At 45.7% G+C, this 15,362-nt stretch overlaps 2 protein-coding genes across 3 annotated transcripts in view; both read right to left on the bottom strand.

The window, feature by feature from the left end:
• Positions 1 to 2,813: 2,813 nt before the first annotated feature.
• Positions 2,814 to 5,447, bottom strand: LOC308124137 (serotonin N-acetyltransferase-like). Its single transcript, XM_080486965.1, has 4 exons — positions 5,392 to 5,447; positions 4,771 to 4,948; positions 4,338 to 4,492; positions 2,814 to 4,254 (listed from the first exon to the last, which is right to left on the bottom strand). The coding sequence occupies exons 2-4, from the start codon at positions 4,925 to 4,927 to the stop codon at positions 3,886 to 3,888; spliced, it is 681 nt and encodes a 226-aa protein (XP_080343091.1). The 5' UTR covers positions 4,928 to 4,948; positions 5,392 to 5,447; the 3' UTR covers positions 2,814 to 3,885.
• Positions 5,448 to 6,216: 769 nt separating this feature from the next.
• The window catches only part of LOC308124166 (myosin-10), a 65,144-nt gene continuing 55,998 nt past the window's right edge, over positions 6,217 to 15,362 (bottom strand). For both annotated transcript variants that reach the window (XM_080487026.1, XM_080487027.1), the window contains 21 exons: positions 15,203 to 15,334; positions 14,922 to 15,128; positions 14,695 to 14,832; positions 14,288 to 14,411; positions 14,029 to 14,200; positions 12,449 to 12,661; positions 12,232 to 12,376; positions 11,920 to 12,126; positions 11,188 to 11,292; positions 10,957 to 11,109; positions 10,631 to 10,879; positions 10,329 to 10,541; positions 10,026 to 10,238; positions 9,787 to 9,948; positions 9,575 to 9,703; positions 9,404 to 9,492; positions 9,023 to 9,146; positions 8,731 to 8,939; positions 8,533 to 8,641; positions 7,631 to 7,803; positions 6,217 to 7,499 (listed from right to left, as the gene is read on the bottom strand). In XM_080487026.1, the coding sequence (XP_080343152.1) occupies positions 7,346 to 7,499; positions 7,631 to 7,803; positions 8,533 to 8,641; positions 8,731 to 8,939; positions 9,023 to 9,146; positions 9,404 to 9,492; positions 9,575 to 9,703; positions 9,787 to 9,948; positions 10,026 to 10,238; positions 10,329 to 10,541; positions 10,631 to 10,879; positions 10,957 to 11,109; positions 11,188 to 11,292; positions 11,920 to 12,126; positions 12,232 to 12,376; positions 12,449 to 12,661; positions 14,029 to 14,200; positions 14,288 to 14,411; positions 14,695 to 14,832; positions 14,922 to 15,128; positions 15,203 to 15,334 (3,420 nt within the window). In that variant the 3' untranslated portion in view covers positions 6,217 to 7,345. The remainder of the gene's footprint in view (positions 7,500 to 7,630; positions 7,804 to 8,532; positions 8,642 to 8,730; positions 8,940 to 9,022; positions 9,147 to 9,403; positions 9,493 to 9,574; positions 9,704 to 9,786; positions 9,949 to 10,025; positions 10,239 to 10,328; positions 10,542 to 10,630; positions 10,880 to 10,956; positions 11,110 to 11,187; positions 11,293 to 11,919; positions 12,127 to 12,231; positions 12,377 to 12,448; positions 12,662 to 14,028; positions 14,201 to 14,287; positions 14,412 to 14,694; positions 14,833 to 14,921; positions 15,129 to 15,202; positions 15,335 to 15,362) is intronic.

Below are 15,362 nucleotides of genomic sequence, written 5' to 3'. Positions count from 1 at the left end.
GTATACGCCGAACATCATTTTTTGTCAAAATCCATAATTACTTACATTTCTTTTATAATTTTCACAGTGTTCACAATTGAAGAAGTTGAACGGTTTTCCTCATCCACTTCTATTGTATAAAAAAATAAGTAGAACAGATTCATGATGCTTCAAAAAAATAAGAATGACCTCAAAAAGATAGAACGGAGTCATATTGTTTGCAAAACACTGCATGTTCAGATACTGGCATCGTTCAAATCACTGGAGGAGGAGAAGTGAGTCAAAAGCCACAAAGAAGACCGCATGCACACACACACACATGCACACGCACACGCACACACACACACACACACAAACTACAGTCATTTCCAGAAACAAGATACTTTACAAAGCCACGATTACTTTTCTTGTCCGGGAAAAATCGACAGCATGTGCTTGGTATACACACAGCTTGTAAACCTCTGGTGAGTCATATGCTTGGAAATGATGGATTAAGAATAGAGATTAAATGTGACTCACATGCAGCGCGTTGAGGTTAGCAAGGTCACACTCTACATATGGGCAACGATATAAGGCATGCGTCTATCGACAGACCAATTAAGACTTCAGGAACATGCAGACAATGAAAACACCGATAATAACACAACTCTGTGTGTTATAAAGCAAACGAGTGGAAACCTGACGGATTCACAGTGTAAATGCTTGAAATGTGACATTGGCGGAGAAACGACTGGTTTCGACCTCCGGGTGGAGGCGCCGCTAAACGGTGCTGATGTGGGAGAATTCCAGCCTCTGGGTTGGGATGTCTGCCTGGCAGATTACCCGGCGTCTGAAGGGACTTTGTGGGATTAAGGCGCGTGAGCCTGTCTGGAGGCTGAGGTGGCCCCACGCCGTGTCCAGAGGGGAGGGTTGAAGGATGTTCCCTGATGCACAGGTCATCTCCCTGAAGGTAGTACGCTGTGGTGACAATCCTAGCCTACAAGCGCCCAAGGTGTGCCACCTTTCAAGTTGAAAAGGTCCACCATCTTTTCCCGAACGGCTGCGTCACGACAGAAATGCGTGAATGACATGAAACTCCTGTAAAAGCCTGCTGATCAACTCAGATTATGACTTTATTACATAAAACATGGAAGGACTAATGGCTACCTGATTGCGTGGGCGACGGGTGTAATAATTGGCGGCTGGTATTGTCATTATTCTCCTGTAATACCAGACTGCATCGCTCAACGCTTCAAACCCCGGCGGTGAACATCTGCACATTTGTTTCTCTGAATGAAGGAAGTCGGCGCAGCCTCGTCCGCTGCCCTGCAATCATGCCCAAACCACCTCTACTAGTATTCAACAAACCCTGTGTCGAAATGGGCTTTTCAGCTAAATACAGTCGTGTGCATATATACAACACAACGTCACTTGTTTGAATTAAACATTTATCCTCTCTGAACTGGGGACATTGAATAAAAGCGATTAAACAATTAAGACTAGTGAAAATTCATAATAAAAAAGTAGAGAAGCAGCAATGAAAAAAAAAAAAGAGATAAACTAGCAGCTCTAATGAAAGTAAATTTATGTTTGTGTTAATTACGGGGGGGGGGCTACTTGTTTATCTTTCGTACTGTTAGACACCTTTCATGTTACGGTCAGAGAAACTCAGTTATTTCAAGGTTAATGAAGCGCTCCTCTTCCTCAGATAAACAGGAGTTTAGTGGAGCAGTAACCATTAAGACAATAGCTAAATGCATGTTGAAATCAACCAAGTTTTCTTCGGTCTGGAAAATAAAATGCAGATTCTTACAGAAAATCCAAATTCAGCCTGAGAGCAGAATAGGTGAAATGATTCTCTTGACGTTATAATCACAAGGTCTTAGAATTGAGCTCATCAAATTAATCATCAGCGTCGACATGGATGTTTTTGTTGTGGAGACAGAAACACCTTTAGCTCTGAAGCCGTCCAGTTCAACTTAGCAAAAATGTCAACTTTGGCCAAGATAGACATAAGAGCAAAAATGTCCTCGTGCTTTATACTCATGACAATGTTTGTTTGTGAGATGGACAGTCAGTCACTATCATGTCACTAGAAAGCATTTATCCTTTTTGGGTTTTTCTCTGTAAATCCATGAGCGCACCGTTGTGTTTGGTGCTCGATGAACAAAATTGAATTGAACAGATAAAAAAAAAAAAAAAAGTTTAGTTCATCAACTGGGAAACCTTCGTTTAAAGGAAAATATTAGCCTGCTGACTGTCCCTCACCACTGTTAAAACATTTTCATCACATCAAATATTAAGAGTTTCTTCTTTGCTTTTCCTTCATTTTGTTCAACTGGAGGAAGAAACTGCAGTTGAAACTTCACGGCTTCATCAGCAACAAACTGACAGATTTCCATCTGCAGAGTGAAAGTTTATCTGGACGAATGTGAAAAGTTCTTAATCCCACCGGTTCATTTCCACTGATCGATCCGGTTTTAATGTGTCTTTTATCTCTGAAAGGAGCAGATTTATGAGAAACAACTTTTTTCCATCCATGTTGTTGGATACGGATTTAAAATGTGAACACAACACTCTCAGGTTTGAGTTGCTGCTGGTACTAATGGATGTTCTGGGTCATTTTTGAGGCGACCACTGAGTGCCAAGTTTGTCCTTGAGTGTCGGAGCTGCTCACCGTGGCACGTTAAGGGATTATACAGTGACTGTGTCATGGATTAAAGCTCCACTGCAGAGCATAACACTTCCCATTGTCTCCAGTTCACACACAGCAGAAAACAGTATTAACGGAATCTCTCTAGTTATAATCTGTATTTAAATGGACTGGGCTAAGGAAAAAAATAATAAATCGTGTTAAAAAAACAATACAAAATATTTTATTGAAATTGTAGTTTGTAACAGACACAAAACAAATGAAACCAAGACATTACATAGCCTGCCACAACTAACCAAAACCTGCAAGCGTACATGTTATTGTGAGGATCTGATGAGTAGATCCTTCTTCAAATCCCCCCCATTACTACTGCTAAAGCCCCCTAATAGAGCTGAAGGAGCTCTTATTGAGCAGCTAAGTAGCGCTCACTGACGTCATTGTGTGGTTGTTGGTTCTCAGCAGGAGGAAGCTTAGTGTGCAGCCAGTGTTCACCAAGTGTTTGTTTACAGACACAAGTATCACCTCACAGTTAAAGCTCAAGACACTACTTTACTCTTCTCACACGAGTACAGAGAACACATCACTTTACAGAATAGCACATGTCTTATTTTATTGTCCAGAGAAATAATGATTAAGTTGGAGGAGTGTAAGTGGAAATAGGATTTTGTGGCTTATTTGTTTTGCCTTTGTTAATGATAGATAACTATTAAACAAAAAAAGATAAATATAAATGTAGAACATTTGAGATAATTGTAAAAAAAAAAAAAAACGATCAACTTTGGGTCACAGAGATTAAAGCCACTTTGCAATGAAATTACATGAACTCCCGTTAACTACATTTAAGGTTTACCTGGAAATCAACAAACGTTTATAACATATCTTGTATGTATTGAAAAGTATGTTCACTGCAAGATAAATAATTAAGTTTTATATACATGTCAACGCAGAGTCATGAAAATGAAAGACAAAAGGAATGGTCATCTTATTGTTGGTGATTTGATATTTTTCGACTAATTCTGCTTAACTGTCACAAAGTACATATATCTGAATAATCTGTGATTCAGTGACAATTTATTGCATCAATTGGGTTCTTATACTATTAATACTACTTCTTTTAATCGTGTTTTTATCAACATTTTTACAGAGCAGTTTGAAAGTAAATCAAATATTTTCCAAGCAAAACTTAAAAAAAAAAAAAAAACAACAACTCGAAAACTCCTGCAAACTGAGCAGGAGTTCTTTGTAGTTTCACTGAGATGAAATGAGATTAAATATCATACGTCGACCGGCTCGTCCGTCTTGGTCAGCGGCAGAGTGAGCGAATGCTGCGGGAAGCGGATGGCCTCGCTGTTGCGGCGCATGTACGCGTGTCCGCTGATCGGGTACCACATCTCGGTGAAGGTCAGGTTGGCCACGGTGATGGCGCAGCGGCCCAGCACCTTGAAACCGCATTTTCTGTAGAAAGGAACCAGGAAGTCTTCGCACATCAACGTCGCCCTGCGCACGTTGGGCAGGCAGCGCAGGTACTGCAGGTAGCGCCACATGATGATGGGGCCTTTGCCCTGCTGCCGGAACGTGCGGTGCACGGCCAGCACGTGGATGTGGACCGTGGAGCCGCGGGGCTTGTGGAGAGTCAGGGCATCCTGGAGCAACATCGGATTTACAGACGGTCACACTTTACAGTCAGGCACGCTGTGTTAAGTTGTTAAATGACGGGGTTTCTTACTGTAGTCAGCTTGTCTTGGTCCCAGAGGGATCCGATGATAAAAGCCACCAGGCGGCCTTCCTCGAACCAGCCCATGGAGAGCTCCGGACACAGCGTGAGGAAGTGGCGCACCTCATCCAGGTGAAGGGGACACTCACCTGACACTGAGATAAACGCTGAGGAAAACAAATAAAACCCAGCCAGTTAGAGAGGGACAGAGTTTGGCACGTGCGTAATCACGGTTTGGCTCCACTTTTACGCGCACGCCCGACGCGCACTTAATCTGGTTTTGTTCACTTTTTTGTATTAATACAACTGAAGTAATACATATTCTGGCAGATGTCTAAAACTAAAAAAAAAAAAAATGTTAACTCTACAATTGCCAAGAATAGTTTTACGCGCGCGTCTTTTCACGGCGGATTTGACGCTCACGCGACGGCGGCGGCTCACTCACCCTCACGCTCGATTTCAAAGACGCTTATGGCATCCTGGGTGTTGAGCGGCCGCACCTCGCTGGCCGGGAGCGTGTGTCTCCTCTGGATCCCTGGAGAAATTGAAGGTGAGGGCTGCATTGGCTTGATGAAATGCTGCGCGCCCACAACGGACATCATACGAGGATTTTTCACGCTCACCTAAAAAGGAAATAAAAAACAAAAAACAAAAAAACCGTCTCTGGTGTTGCTCTTCTGTGTCCCTGCTGAGCAGGATCACCTCTGTCGGGGCCCTGCGAGGAGAACAGGAGGGTTTGGTGTCAGTACTTATAGGACAGCTGTGACTCACCGGCTCATTTGCATGTGAATATTTGATGCCAGTCAATGAGTGGTGGCCATAACCGTGTGTGGCAATTTGCTGAACCCTACAATTACCCGGGTCCATTGTTTGTTTTTGTCTGTAAAAACAGGCAGACTATAATGAATGACTCCCACTGATCCACGACCTCCGGCCTTTTTCACGCAGACTCCTGATCAGCCGATGTGTAATAGGTGGCACATTTATCGATGCATTCCGACATAATGAGTAAAACGAAGCGACACGCCTCATAATAAAAGGAAAACATCAGTGCAGGAGCACTTACCGGACGCTGTGGAGGTCAGTGAAGGTCCGAGCTGCTCCGCGTCTCTGCCGCTCTGCGGGAGGCGTCTCCCCTCGTTATGGAGTGATTATTACTATGAGTCACATGATGAAGGATTACAGACTTTGTTTCCACAACTCGGCGCATTAGACACTTTATCTCCCCTCTGACTGTCCACATGACAGGTTCAGACGTTCATCAGGAGGATAACATCGACAAAGTTCCCGAAATTGATGTGAACAACGCATCACTACTTTACAAGTTTGGATGGTCTATATAAGGACCAGCTTATTGTCAGTATCACAACTCCACTTCCAAAAAGGTTGGGACATTTAAATGAGAACAGCATCACCCCCCCCCCCCCTTTTGTTTCTTTTTTAGAAACAGGTATACCTTCTCCGAGTTAATAAAGTTAATAAAGTAAGATTAAGATTCCTCCCTCATTTCATTTGTCAGGTCTCCTGTTCCAGATGTATTCGTCGCCCATCTTTCATGGGTTTTTCCTCATTTTTGATTTTTTTCCTTTGTCAGCTTTTTTCAGTATTCTTATGTCAAATCTCAAATCTCATTATGGTTCTTTCAATCATTTTTAGGCTATTATGTTTATAATACCACCATTAATACCATCGCCCAGCTCGTCATGTTGATTTTCCCTCTGTCATTTATGAGGGAACAAGAGAGGACCCAACACTGAACCTTGAGGAACACCGCAAGAGAAGGAAGCAGTGGCAGACACACATTCAAACTCCACACTGACCACTCCTCCACTGTCCGCCTATCATGCGGACTTTCTCTCCGAATGTGAATGAAACCATTAACGGGCGACAACCGGGCTCCATAGGCTTTAATTCATTTTTATCACTATAATGACTTAATAACTTTCTTTCCATGAGTGTATTGAAATGTGAGTAAACATCGTGCTGTGCACGACAGCTGAAATATATAAATACAAGGATTGTTTTTTTTTCCTGCAAACTCAAAAAGTATAAAAGCTGTCAATAAAAAAATAGCACCCGCCTCCTAAATCCCACAAATTAATCACTGCTGCAACACTAAGAGCTGCACTAAGAGACCCCCCCCCCCCCCCCCCCCCCCCCAAAAAAAAGGAACAAAATTCAGGGCTTCACTTATCTTTCATTACATATGTAGATTTATGATTTTTTTTTTATGAAAATACCTTCATGAAAATACACATAGTTCAATATATGAACAGTATATGTGGCATACATGGGTTTTAGTGAGCAGAGAAAGGCACAGAAGAAGAAGAAGAAGAAGAAAGTAAAAGGAAATACTGGTGTGATTGATGGTGTTTTTTTTTTTTTGTGGGTTTCTTTTTTGTGCAACACACCAAATAATTACAAGTCGACACCGACCTACTGTCAAACATTAGAGCGACGTTTCGTAGCAACAAGGCAGCTTACAGTCACATTTCTATACTCGTCTGCAAAGCAAAAACAATCCTCAGCAGAGGACTGGGAAAAAAAAAAAAAAACACTACTCAGTTACAGTTGAACTAATAGAAGCAAACCTATTCATATGATGGACATTATGGTTTTAGATTGCTGGAAAAAAAATACTGTTTTCGATTTTGCAGAATGGAAGCTTTTCTAAGAGTAATGGTAAATACTGGCCCGGATCTCATTCAGACCAGGAAAGGGGCACTTATTTCTAACGTCTGCAGGTGTTAAAGGAGGATCTATACTTGCACACTTTGCTTTTGTACAGCCCCGCGGCTCGACACAGACGGGTAAGGCAGAGTTCTAGTGCTTCTTACAACCTCAAACTGGGCGGGACAGCGAGCGAGGAGGGTCCGACTGCTGGTGTCCGTCTTCGGGTGGAGGTTCGGGAGGGGTAGAGGAACGGGGGCTTTTCCGTTGCTGATGTCGTGCTGCGTGTGCTTCGGAGAGAATGGGGATTAGTCATCAAGCCGACGGCGGGACAAGGAACCTCCCCTCGTCTACTCCGTCGGGGGCGCCGGCGTCTCGTTGGCGTTGTTGTCGGTGAGTTTGTTCTCCAGCTCGTCGTCGGAGACGAGGTCCAGAGAGGTGCCTTCCACCTGCAGCTGGCGTCGGCCCGAGCGGCTGGAGGAGAAGCTGATGGGGCCGCCGCGCCTGCAGGAGGGAGAGGAGCCCGGGTGGAGCGCAAGTGCAAAGTCAGCACTTTATGTCTTCTATGCCAGGCAGGATACACACCAGTTATTGTTTCCTAGAAATCTGTAAACGTGGCTGCGTGGGTTGGTCACCTGAGGCGGTTCTTGAGCGTGTGCACCTCCCGGCTCAGACCCTCGCTGGCCTCGGTGGCGTCGTCCAGCTCCCTCTGCAGTTTCCTGCGCGAGGCGTTGGCCCTGGTGGCCTCCTCCTCTGCCTCCTCCAGCTGACGCTTCAGCTGCTTCATACGAGAGTTCGCTTTCTCCACCTACACACACACACACACACACACACACACACACACACACACACACACACACACACACACACACACACACACACACACACACACACACACACACACACACACACACACACACACACACACACACACACACACACACACACACACACACACAGATAAAACACAGTTAAAGACATGAGAGAGGAGTTGGGGAACCACAGTTCTGAACACTTTAGGGATGTTTAATGCAAGGGAAATGAGAAAAGTTGAAATAATCACTTCAGGTCAGGGAGAAGAAATCTGCTAAGTGTTTTATAGTAGAAATGTTTTTTTTCGCCTGTGATCAGGAGTGACTTCAATCAGAAGAGGAGTTCTTTGTTTTGCTATCAAACGTCTCAGTAAATTACAGGAAATCAACAGAAATGCCGCCTTCGTTTTGGACCGTAAAAATAGAAAATTCCCAAATGGTTCAGTAAATAAAAGAGGGGCTTTAAGGGGGCTTTATGTGTTCATGCTTGCTGCGTCAGACTCATTCTAAAGGACCAGAGGAGAAACTCAATAGTCTTTCAGATGAAAGGTGAAACAAGGATTTCACTTCTAGGAACGCAGGTAAAGCAAATGCAAACCGTTGTTGCTTAACGAAACTATGTTTTTTTCATCTGTTAGTAAAAACTGAAACAACATGAACATTATTGCATATAGAGAAGAGCTTTGACTATAACATTGAATGTAAGATTTTATCTCATTTCAAACCTGCTCTTTGAACTGGTCAGCATGGCGGCGCTCGTCCTCCACCTGCATGCACACTTCTTTTAGTTTCTTCTCAGTTCTTCTCACAATTTTGTTGGCTGCTGCTCGCTCCCTTCAGTGGAAAACAAGTTTATCAAAGTGTCATGGCACCAACTAGGAAAGTTGTTAAACTTGAGAAACTTTTATTTATTTTTTTCTCACTTTGCCTCCTGCTCCAGCTGCTCCTCCAGCTGTGCTATCTTGGCCTCCAGGGCGGTGATGGAGGCCTTGAACCTGCTCTTCACCGACCCCTCCAGCTCGCCCAGCTTGGCGCGCAGCTCCTTGTTCTGTCGCTCCAACTGCTGGCGAGCGTTTTCACTTTTCTGGCCCGTGCTGCGCTCTGCGCTCAGCTCTGTGGTCAGAGTGTCCACCTGAGGGAGGACGGCACTTTGGGATGAGATTTCACTGAGAAGAGACCAGGAGAGGAGAGAAGGTGGGCGAACTTGGACCACACCTGCATGGTCGTCTTCCTGAAGCGGTCATTTAGCAGCTCCATGTTGCCCTGCTCCTCCTCCAGCTCCTCCTCCAGCTGAGCGATTCGCGCCTCGAGCCTCCTCTTCTCGTCCATCAGGGCAGACCTGACAGGAAGAACAAGGAACAATGAGTGACGAGATACGACTGCAGCAAGTTTAAGGAGTCACGTTTGCGCTCACTGTTCAAATGCATCTCATTATTTGCTCGTTGGCTGTTGGGCAGCCGCTGTGCAAAAGACGTCTTGTGTGTGGCTCACACTGTGAGAGTCTGTCCCATCATCCAAATCATGATTTTTGACGGTGATCTTTGAGTGTCAGTGCAGCGCCGCGTGTGTCTTTGCAGCTGATCGGGAGAAACTTACTTTCCAGAGGTGCTGTTTGAGATTTCATCCTGCAGCTCGTCCCGTTCCTGCTCCGCGTGGCGCCGACCCCTCTCCGACGCCGCCAGGTCCTGCAGAGCACACAGAGAAAAAAATAAAACCATCAATCTGCATCAGAAAAACCTACAAATCTGTGTGAAAATCAGTCCTGACCTCATGAAGCTGCACGATTTCAGCCTCCAGACTCTTGAGTTTCTTCTCATTTTCCTTCGATATGGCAAAAATGTCGTCCCTGGATGCCCGCGCGTCTTCCAGTTCTCTCTGATAGTCCTTCATCTGAGCCTGAAGGAGGCGTCGAGGAGACGTTAATGGAGAATCACATGCAGAGCAGAACTCATTCGTTTGGAATGATCAGATTTAGGTACCTGTAACTTGCGCAGTTGTTTGATGGCTTCGTCTCGACCCTTGTTGGCTCCTTCTATGTGACCCTCGATATCCTTCAAGTCCATCTCCAGCTTCTTCTTAGCAGCAACAGCCAAAGCCCTCTGCTTCCTCTCGTCCTCCAACTCTGCCTCCATCTCCCGCACCTTGAAAGAAACATGACAAGTGTTGAATGTGAACACGGCTGAGTCAGCGGATCCACCCGTAGATCATTATCCCTCACCTGTTTGACCAGCGATCTCTTCTTCTCGTCGTTCTGGTCGTCCCGGCCCTGAAGGTCTCTCTCGTACTGCGCCTTCATGGCCTGCATGTTGACCTCCAGACGCAGCTTGGCGTCCTCAGTGGCCTGCAGCTCGTCCTCCAGCTCCTCCAGCTGAGTCTTCATCTCCTCCAGCTGCTGCTCCAGAGTGCGCTTGGACTTCTCCAGCTCGTGGACCTGATGGATTTTCAAGAGAACACGATAAAGAGGGGGAAGGAGATCCTCCGGGTCTCGAGACCGGTGGTGTCGAAGCAATGTGACGCTCACATTCTTGCCCACGTCGTCCTTGGAGCTCATCAGATCTTCCATCTCGGCCCGGAGCTGCTTGTTGACCCTCTCCAGCTCCTCTTTGGCCTCCAGAGCCTCGTCCAGAGCTCTGGTCAGAGACAGAGCTTTGGTCTCCTTCTCTCTGGCCTCGGCTTCGGCGCGGTCGCGTTCCTCAGCGTAACGAGACGAGATGCCCTTCTCCTCGGCCAGCATCTGTCCAGGAGAAAACAAATTACAATCACATTTCTGAGTTTGAACTGTAAATCCATCTAATACAAACTTGCTCCATCCGGGTTATTCACCTGGTCGAACTTCTTCTGCTTCTTCTCCAGGCTGGACACAATCTGTCTCTGGTGATCCAGGTCCACAGTCAGATCGTCCAGCTCCTGCTGCAGACGTGTTTTGGTCTTCTCCATCTTCTCGAAGGCGATGCTTTTCTCCTCCAGGCGCTGGCTCGACAGCTCAAAGTCCTTCTGCAGCTTCTTCTTGGTTTCCTCCAGGCCTTCGATGGTTCCAACGTCATCTTCAAGCCTCTTCTTGCTCTCCGACAGCTGCACACAGAATCAGCATCAAGTCAAAACCAAGCTTTACTATTGGACCATCGTTCTCTATATTTTCCGAGCGTTACCTGAGCCTGGAGGGTCAGCAGCTGTTTGTCCAGGTTCTTGCGCGCCTCCTCATCCTCCTCCTGCTGCTCCTGCAGAGCGTTCTTCTCCTCTTCCAGCTGACGAATGCGACTGCTGAGGTTCAGCTTCTGACGGGTTTCCTCCTGGAGCAGCTCCTACGTGAAAACGACAGGATGCATCATGAGAAAAAGATTAACGGAGGATTATATCAATAAACACAAGCTGCACAGCACCTGTGAGTCCTGCAGCTGACTCTCTAATCCAGCGATGTCTTTGACCATCTTGATGCCCTTCCTCTCTGCATCCTCCAGCATGGTCGACACGCTGTCCATCTCCGCCTGGACGGAGAAAGAAAACCAAGCTGGTAAATAGTTTTCACTTGTATGGAGCGCTTTTCCCCTGCTTCAGCAGCTTCCAATCACTTGAATCATATTCACTCATTCAACGCGTTCGGTCCATCTGGGATTCACCTTGTGATTGGAGGACGACCGGCTCTCAGCTACCAGCTGAGCCGTAACGTCGGCACTATGTTCACCAAGGATTCAGAATGTTGCCGATTGACCGAGAAGGATCTAACAAAGCTATCCACATTCCACCCTAACAGCCTCCGTAGAATCCTGCGCAACGTTTGACTCAAAATCATTTCAAACAAGGATCTGTTCGAAAAGGTGCGCAACCGAATCCATGGCTGCCTTACATTGGAAACCAGAGAGAAAGCGAAGGGTCGTCATAATATTAATATGAATGCTTTAAGTGTTGACAGATAATTTGATTAAAAATTTTTTTTTAAAAAAAGATTCTATGTCAATGGCTCAAATGATCAATGACACCAAATATCTATTAGCATTTGGGAGTCTTGACCAGAGGCCACATGTGGCCAAAAGGCTGATATAAAGTATTCTTTCCTGTGCCGGCACCTTAAACCCATCTATCATGTCGCCAGTTCACCCGTTTCCATGGCTGACCTGCAGTTTGTGTGAGCGCTCCGCCAGCTCTCCCTTCGCCCGCTCTCCCTCCGTGACTCTGGCCATGAACTCCTGCAGCTGAGCCTCCAGCTTCTTCCTCTTGTGCTCGGACTCGGCCTTGGTCTGCTGCAGACTCTTCACCTCGGTGGCCAGCTCCTTGTTGGCGCTCTCCTGGCTCTGCTTGGTCTTCTCCAGGTTGGCCTTGAACTAAACGTCGCCAGCAGAAGGAAAAAAAAAACCCACTCATCGCATTAACGTCTCCCCGGTTGATCTGATAACCGGGAGATTGTTGATTGTGTGAAAGTCAGTTACTCTCTTGGCTTGTTCCAGCTGCTCGGACAGCTCCTCCAGAGTGGTGCTGTGCCTCTGTCGCATCTCCTGGATCTGAGCCTCGTGGTTTTTAGTCTCGTCCTCAATGGCCTTCTTCAGCTCGGCAACCTCCTGTTCACGCTTGGTCCTAAACAGAACAGACAGGATCAGTGAAACACACCCGCTACGTTAAGATAAATCAGACTGTGAACGATGTTACCTGAGCTCCTGCTGGGCTGCAGTTGTGTCCAGGGTGTCCTCGAGTTCAGTCTTCAGGGCCTCTAGCTCTTCACTCAAGTCCCTCTTCAGTTTCTCGGCCTTGTTTCTGGCCTGCTTCTCGGACTCCAGGTCCTCCTGCAGCTCGCCCATCTGCGCCTGCAGCTCCCGAACCTGCTTCAGAGCGTTGTTCTTGTGGCTCGCCTCTTCTTCACCCCTATTAAACATTGCAGCAAACATTCAATCACAGGGAACGGGAAATCAGTGCAACTCATGGCAAAACTGTGCTTTCTTTTGAAATGCTTGATACCTGGTTGCAAAGCTCAATTTCTTTCTTATCAACCTATTTTTAAGTTTTGTGGACATCATAAACTGCACGGCAGTTATGGTTAGGACGAGTCCACAAATGCCAAATTCTGTCAGCAGTGACGGGAAAGGAATGTGTTTAGGCTGCAACCCTTCAGGGGTGTCATGTGAGCCGCATCTTTCACTTGACCCAAGATTTATGCCAGATGCTCGTTTTGATGCAATCCGAGCAGATTGTGGTAACGGGCCTTGCTCAGGGCCCCTCGGGACTTCAGTCATTCACTGTCTCCCGTTTAAAGTGGTTGCCATGCCAAGCAACAGCATCTTTCTCCTATTTTTCAGGCCAGATGCCTCTCTAGAGATATACCATTAATGATGATTAGAAAACTTTGCATTTCCTGAATCAAATGCACGTGTGAATGATGAAGCTAAAAAAAATAAAAATTTATTAATACTGAAGAAGCTGAAAAAATATGAAGAACAAGAAGTTGACGAGGTTGCAGAAAAAGTTGAATGAGTAAAAGTACTTGTAATAATTAGAAAATATCGATAAAGTTCCAGTAATAATCATAAACTACAATTAAAGTAGCAGTAATAGTGAAAATTGTATCACTAAAGTAGCAGTAATAGTTAAAAAATATAATTAAAGTAACTGAAATTTCACTGATGTGAAAAAGATATTGGAAAAAAAGGTAAAGAAGTTGAATGTTTTAAAAGTTGAATAGTTTAAATTGGTTAATGTTTGAAGGAGTTATAAGCTGAAGACGTTTAAGATTTTCCCCATCTACTACTAAGAAATTAGCAGATAAGTTGAAATATAAAAAGGAAAAAAGACATCAAAAAGTTGGAACACAGCCTTGTTCCCAGCAATCACACAAAGAGGATTTCAATTCATTTGGATCTTTTTGTGAAATATATGCAGCTACATGATGCTTCCACCAGGTGGCAGCAGAGGCAGAATTTCCTCCTGCAGTTTCCTTGAAGGATCTGAATCCTGCAGCATGACTTCACACGAACAACGCCACACAGACAACATGTGTACAAACCATGCAGTGACTCAGTGAGAGCACACATTCCTCTGCGATGAGAATCAGCAGATAAATTAGACTATAATATAACAACGAAACACGTAACCTCACTGATTCACACCTGTTTGGAGAGTCTGAGCAAATGAAAATGTTGCTGTAAATGTGATTTGATTATGAAGCAACACCTCAGTCACTCGACGTTAAAACTGTGAAGCCCCTTTAATGAGCTCACATTGGCGGCGTCTCCTACCGGCTCTGCATCATCTGCTGCTCCTCTTCCTTCTTCCCCAGCTGAACTTTGAACTCTTCCGTCTGCGAATGCAGCTCGGTGATCTGCTCCTGGAAGTCGGAGATCTCTGCATCCAGCTTCCTCTTGGCTTTCTCAAGCTCCTGGCGTGTCTTTTCCTCCTTCTTCAGTCTCTCTAAAAAGACGACGGAAAGGACGGCGATGTGTCAGAAAAGACATTTTCTTTAATGAAGTGTGCAACAAATGTCTGCCGGCGCCCGACCTTCCAGATCGGCCAACATCATCTCCTGCTTGTTCTTGACTTTTCCCAAGCTTTTGGCCTTTTCTTCTTCCTCAGAGAGTGTAGAAGTCACCTCGCTGATTCTGTCCTCCATCAGTTTCTTTTCCTATAGATGAGAGAGAAACACAATTCATCCATCCAAGCGCTGAAGGCAATCATCAAATGTTTACCTTTTTGAAAAAGTTGTGGGTTGATTATTTCTCGTAAGTGTAACTTCTAGACTGTGATGTGTGGAAAGTTCTAAAACTACCAGGAGGTAGAGAAACAGAGCTTTGCTTCCATTATGAGGCTCCATCAGGACGACAGGCGACATATAACATTTTTAACACACATGTCCAAACATAAATAAATCCAGACGACGAACAAACAAAAGTCTCTTGTTCGCTCACTTTTTGAAACTTCACGTTCTGGTCCTCGAGCAGCAAAATGTCCTCTTCAAACTTCTTCATTTTGGCTTCAGCCGTTACTTTTTCTAGCTGCAGCTTCTGCCTTGCAGCTTCTTCCTCATCCAGCTGTTCTTCAATATCCTGCAGCCATAAAATCAGCATTGGGACGGTGAACGTCAGAAGTACGTTGCGATGGATCGTTTGTTAGAACACACTCTGACAGGACAAACCTGGACGTGAGCCTGCATCTTCTTCTTCTCGTTCTGCAGGCCCTGGTTCCTCTCCTCTTCCTCCTCCAGCCTGGACTCCAGGTCGTGCAGGATCTCCTCCAGCTCCTGCTTTTTGGAGGCCAGGCGAGCTCTCATCTCCTCGGCCTCTGCGAACAGCTCCGTCTCCGCCTGCAGCTGCTCTGCCAGGATGTTCTTCTCCTCCATCAACTGCACACAAGTGATGATGACGACGATGATGATGGGCGCCGGAACTTCCTGCGAGTTTGCTGCCGTGAACCAACCTGCTGATGTTTCTTCTCCATGTCCACCAGCTCTTCTTCAACCTTCATCTGCTTCTCCTTCACTTTGACCAGCTCCTCGTCTTTGGCCTGCATCTCCTCCTCCTGCCTGGTCACCTGCAGCAGAGGCTTCACCTGCAGGAGGGAAAAACACAGAGCTGAA

The sequence above is a fragment of the Lipophrys pholis genome (assembly GCF_963383615.2).
Source record: "Lipophrys pholis genome assembly, chromosome: 19".
NCBI lineage: Eukaryota > Metazoa > Chordata > Actinopteri > Blenniiformes > Blenniidae > Lipophrys > Lipophrys pholis.
Note: the sequence above shows the minus strand (reverse complement) of the source record. Positions and strands in the feature narration are given on the sequence as shown.